General features: G+C 53.4%; 1 protein-coding gene across 1 annotated transcript in view; it reads left to right on the forward strand.

Annotated features, from left to right (window-relative positions):
• The window catches only part of dst (dystonin), a 124349-nt gene that overhangs the window by 99236 nt on the left and 19212 nt on the right, over positions 1-5901 (forward strand). The window contains exons 78-81 of the mRNA XM_084470136.1: positions 1-17; positions 976-1173; positions 2438-2566; positions 3243-3413. The exon at positions 1-17 is cut by the window's left edge and continues 139 nt beyond it. Coding sequence (XP_084326262.1) covers positions 1-17; positions 976-1173; positions 2438-2566; positions 3243-3413 — 515 coding nt within the window. The remainder of the gene's footprint in view (positions 18-975; positions 1174-2437; positions 2567-3242; positions 3414-5901) is intronic.

Consider the following 5901-nt stretch of genomic DNA (forward strand, 5'->3'; position numbering starts at 1 on the left):
AGCTCGCCAAGCACCACGTAAGCCCCCCGCCCCCCCTCCCCCCCCCCCCCGCCGCCGCCGCCGCCGCACTGGCCTGTTCACCACCGCAGAGAGAGACAACAACAACACGACGATGATGACGACGAGCAGGACGCCCCGCCGTGGATCCATCTGAACCATCACGGGTCGTTTTGAAAACATTGCACTGGATGTCAACAAGGTCCACACTGGCCTCGTGGCTGGATCGCGCTTTAGAAAAAATGAGTTCACTTAACGGTCGCCGGCTTACATCTAAACGGACAGCATGCGATGCATGACACACGCAAGATTAACCCACTCCTGGTATAACAGTCCCCTATGATATAATACTTCAATATCATAATACACGCTCAGAATTCATAAGCTCTTGGATGTGATCATGCAAACAAACTGTAAAGCCGTGCATGCTAACTAAATTGGCATTGTCTCTCTCTCTCTCTCCCTCCCTCTCTCTCTCTCCCCCCCTCTCTCTGTCTCTCTCTCTCTCTCCCTCCCTCTCTCTGTCTCTCTCCCCCTCTCCCTTTCCCTCTCTCTGTCTCTCTCCCTCTCCCTCTCCCGATCCTTCTCCCTCTCTCCCCCTCTCTCCCCCTCTCTCCCGCTCTCCCTCTCCCCCTCCCTCCCTCCCCCCTCTCTCTCCCACTCCCTCTCTCCCTCCCTCTCCCCCTCTCTCTCTCCCACTCCCTCCCTCTCCCCCTCTCTCTCTCCCACTCCCTCCCTCTCTCCCTCCCTCTCCCCCTCTCTCTCTCCCACTCCCTCCCTCTCTCCCTCCCTCCCTCCCTCTCTCTCTCTCTCTCTCCCCCCTTCTCTCTCCCTCTCTCCCTCCTTCCCTCCCCTCTCTCTCTCTCCCTCCTCCCTCCCTCCCCCCTCTCTCTCCCACTCCCTCTCTCTCTCTCCCTCTCCCTCTCCCTCTCTCTCCCCCTCTCCCTCCCTCCCTCCCCCCCTCCCCCGCTCCGACAGGTCCTGGAGAACGACGTGCTGGCCCACAAGACGACGGTGGAGACGGTGAAGCGCGCGGGCGGGGAGCTGGTGCAGTCCAGCGCCGGGGAGGAGGCCTCAGCCCTGCAGACCCGGCTGGACCACCTCAACCAGAGGTGGACCGTCATCCTGGAGAAGACCGGCCAGCGGAGGCAGCAGCTGGAGAGCGCTCTGCTTCAGGTAGAGACATACTGTATACACGTACCAAAATAAACCACGACGACGCCGGCCCCACCCGCTAGGGCACCGTTCACCTGGGCAGTACGGCTCGCGTTCGAGTCCCACCTGTAGTCCTGCTTCTCTTCACTCTCCTATAAAGACATACTAGTCTCTATGATAAAGTCCCTATATTAAATACATATTATATGTTTAGATGTAAATCAACACTTTATACAAGTATTTAAATATGTTATCATTATATATATGTTATATACATTTTATATACTGGTATGAATACATATTTAGGTGTATTTATATTGAAGAAGAGTCAAACACCAATCTGACTCCGTGATGTAATGGTTCTGGAGCCTCCATCTCTTTGGAACCTAAAAAGACGGACGCCTCATATCTCCGAGGCGAGGATACAGTTTGTTCAACCTCCCTCTCCCCAGCAGGGCTTTAAATCACACGGTTGCTTTTTAAGGAGTGGAATTACATGTTCCTCCTCCTCCCCCTCCTCCTCATTCCAGTGCTCGTCCCCTGGCGTCTCTATTCATAACTCCTCACACCACGGAGGAGGCGCTTTGATCTGGCATGGGAATACAGGGAGCGTAAATAACCAGCGAAACATCTTCGTGGTTGTGTGTGTGTGTGTGTGTGGTTGTGTGTGTGCTTCTAGTTATTTGTGTCTATCAGGGGATGTTACAGGATGAACGTGATCTTCACCGCAGTGGGAATGGGGAGTTGTTGTGTTTTAATGTGTTTGGTGCTTTGACACATGGCTACGGCTGAGAGCCAGAGTTGGATTCTGACTGCTTGCGTCTCTCTCTGCCAAGCCCTCTCGACACGCTGAGAAAGACTTGTTTTGTTACCCTGTAACCCCACGAGTCACTCATTTAAAACCTTTTTTTTTTTGTCTTAAATATCTGGAATGCCTCTGACACTTTGATAGGATGTAGTCGTGTTCCACTTTGGCACGGAGATACGACAAGGAGAGATCACGTAAAACAAAGACATTGTTTAATCCTCACATTTTTAATGGGAATTCGTTAATGTATTCATTAATGTATTTTATTGATTTAATCCCTCCTTATTGTTGTCTTTAACACTGTGAAACACACCCGACACCAGACCCTTCCTCTGTGGTTAAACGGGGGTCCGAAAGGGGGGGACATTAATAAGTCAACCCGTAGCTTTCCCCTGCGCCGCGGGGGGGCGTCCAGACAATGGCCGCCCTGACACCTTTTGTCCTCCTCACCCGGGGTGTGTTGCATTGTGTCCGCAGGCCCAGGGTTTCCATGGCGAGATCGAAGATATGCAGCAGTGGCTGAAAGACACAGAGCGTCAGCTGTTGGCATCAAAGGCGGTGGGAGGCTTACCAGACACGGCTAGGGAACAGCTTAACGTCCATCTGGTAGGTCTTTAAACAATATGAAAGGGCCGCCGTGCAGATGGCCGTCTTGGGTGCGGGGCCCGACTAGGTCTTATTTTGACACTGTGCTTTAGCTCAAGTGTGACAATTAAATGACACTGTACGTGAGAGAAAAAAGAAAGAAATGTGGAACCACTTGTAATGCCCACCGTGCAACAGCAGAAAATGTGCGGTGAATTGTGTTGTGTGTGAATCTCTTTCTTTAAATGGCTTCACAAACCCACAACCCTCACTGCTACCCCGGCCTGGGGGAGGGGAACTCATTACACATGAGGGAAACAATTGTGCGCTTGTGCGTGTGCACTGAGACTGTGTGTGTGGGTGGGTGTGTGTGTGTGTGTGTGGGTGTATCACTGTGTATTCAAATAACCAATTACAATTTTATTGCACGGTTTCTTACCTTCCCCGAACGATAACCTCATCTCCACGGGTCACCGTCTGCAGCCCCTCCACCCCCCCCCCCCAGCCCCTCCACCCCCCCCAGCCCCCCAGCCCTCATTCCTCCCTTAAGAACCAGCGGCAGCCGACCGCCGTATCCAGTACTGTTAGGGTCTGACTGGGGCCCCCGGCCAGAGACAGGGCCCCAGTGTCCCTCCTCTCCCCCGCCCCCTGGCTGTAACGTCTCTCCCAACCCCCCCCCCCTCCCTGCTGTGCCCAGGAGCTGTGCTCAGCCCTGGGGGCGAAGGAGGAGCTGTACGGCACGCTGGTGACCAAAGGTCAGCAGCTGCTGACCCTGAGCCCGGAGGGGCTGGACAGCAACACGGAGCAGGACCTGGCCAACCTCCGGGACAAGTGGGAGGCCGTGCAGGCCAAGGTGGCCGAGAGAAAGGTACGGTGCCCCCCCCCCCCCCCCCCACCCCCCCCCCCCCCCCCCCCACTGTTGGTACGTGTTTGGTGGCATGTGCCAGGAAAGGACCATTCAGATTCCGATTGTATTTGTCACATGCAGTGTAGTGATATGTTAACAGTCGGCTCCATGCTAACTAAACACACAAACAAAGACTGACACGAAAACAGTAACAGACTAGAAACAATACATTCATGATGTCAGGGGGGGGTTATTTCAGATAGCGAATAAACGGATTACTTAAATAGAAATTATATATATAAGTGCTGTTGCTCAAAAAGTGCTTAATCAGTGCTATTAAGATACCGGACGGCTCGGGGGAAGAAACTCTTCCTGAGTCTCTCAGTCTTTTGCTGCCAGCGAGCGGTATCTCTTTCCTGAGCGCAGCAGAGAGAACAGTCCGGACCATTGTGTGCCATATCCTTGTGCGTAAAGGAAGGACAGAGACGCTAAAGTGCGGTGGAAGCCTGAGGTGAAGGATCAAGGGTAAATGTGTACTTGTTTTCTTTATGAATGGAGTACATTTAGAACAGCTGCTGGTGGCACGCCTCAAACACCTGCGGTAACAGCTCACGTAGGGTGAGCTTTGATTCATTTGTAGGTCAGACCTGTGGTGGGCTGTCCAATCACAACCCCTTAAAGGTCCCATATTACACCACCAGGTGTGAGTGTGATCAGCCGTTACAAGCTGGTTTGAAAACCTGCCTCTTCTGACATCACGGTGGGCGTGTCCACCCAGATGTGTGCTGGATAGATCAGTCCACCAGCCTACCCGGTGGACCGTGGCAAACGTCGCTCATCTCTCCGCCACACATCTAGGTGGGACACGCCCACTTGTGTGATGCCAGAAGAGGCACATTTTCCAAACGGCCCGTAACGGCTAATCCCGCTCACAACCTGGTGGTAGAATACGTCCCCTTTAAAGGCAATGGAAAGACGACTTCCATTGGAGGTGTGGGGCGTGTGCAAACAGGCCACGCTCACAGCCATCGGAGGTCTGGCCCGACGGGGCTCAGCTGGTCCTGCAGTGTGGACACCACAGTGGAGCCCCAGCAGTGACCCTCTTGAAGGGGTTAAGGCTGAAGGAGACGGGGGGGTCAGCCATGTACCCCCCGACAGCGCCTGGGTGGCTGCGTGTATCTGTGTGTGTGTGTGTGTGTGTGTGTGTGAACCTCTAATCCCTACTCCACCAGCGCCACCGGTAATGAAGGAACGCCGGGGCCGCCTGCCAAAGGGGAGGGGGGTGGAGGTTGGGTGGGGGGGGGGGGGGCTGCGTGGGGATGTGGTGATACAGTTAATCACAGGAGGTGCTGAGTCAGCATGGAGGAACAACAAGGGGGGGTGGGGGGGGGGGGGTCCTGTGTTGGGGTTTTGCGGCCAGGGCAGGACAAGTGAATCCGAGTCAGTCCGGAAAAACGTGGCCAAGCCCTGTTATTCCGTGTCGGTGAGGTACAGGAAGTTTTGGGTCATAAAACGATGAAAAGGTCATAAAGATGAAGTCATGTTACTTGTGACAGTTGACAGACGTCGTAGGACTGTCAACCGTCTATTAACTGTCTATGTTTGTTTCTCCAACGTGAAGCGTGTCATTCCGGGAAAAAGCTAATGAGAGACTAGGGAATCTTGTACAAATTGCGGCCTTCTCTGAAAACTCTTGCCGGAATGACTATTTTTAAAACCTGTAACTGTTTTGAAAGCTGTTCAAACGGCCTGATAATGTCGGCCCCCAGTCTGCTAGATGCCCCGCATATCTTCCCTCCAGACCAGACAGTGGACACACTACCTATCCCGAAACGACGGAAGAGGATTAGGGCCACACATACGAATAACAATTTGAGTTCTGACTTTATTCTCAGAATTCTGACTTTAAACTCCCCCCCTTCTCTCCCTCTCTCTGTCTCTCTCCCCCTCTCCCTCTCTCTATGTCTCTCTCCCTCTCCCTCTTTATTCAGAAGGCAGAACTCAGACTTTAAAGTCAGAATGCTGAGTTTTAAGTCAGAATTCTGAGAATAAAGTCAGAACTCAATTTTTTTTTTTCTCACGTGTTGCCCTAATCCTCTTCCGTACAAAACAGTATAATTTAAAACAATAAAAGCGCAGCTGGGCTGCACGTGTTTCTGTGCGGGGGGCTGTGGTGCCGCGGTCGGTCGCGCCGGGCTACTCCGACGAGGGTTTGACGACGGTACGTGACTGCGACCAGCGGTAGACAAACACGAAACCATTAGCGCTGTAATGTCATCACGGGCACGCCGGCCCTGACGTGATTAAGGGGTTTCCGCGCGGCTCTTTTACTTAAGCCCGCACGGCTGCAGGGAAACGCAATTCAACCAGAGGCTTATCGTGCCTTACCGCTCCATCATCGACCCCGCTTCCTGCCTGGTGGGTTAACAGACGGGGACGGAAAAGCGGCTTCAATCCCCGTCGTTAGGCTGAGGGTGAGGGTGAGGGTTAGCTGCCTCACCGCAGCCCT

Source organism: Micromesistius poutassou (genome assembly GCF_964030765.1).
Source record: "Micromesistius poutassou genome assembly, chromosome: 7".
Taxonomy (NCBI): Eukaryota; Metazoa; Chordata; class Actinopteri; order Gadiformes; family Gadidae; genus Micromesistius; species Micromesistius poutassou.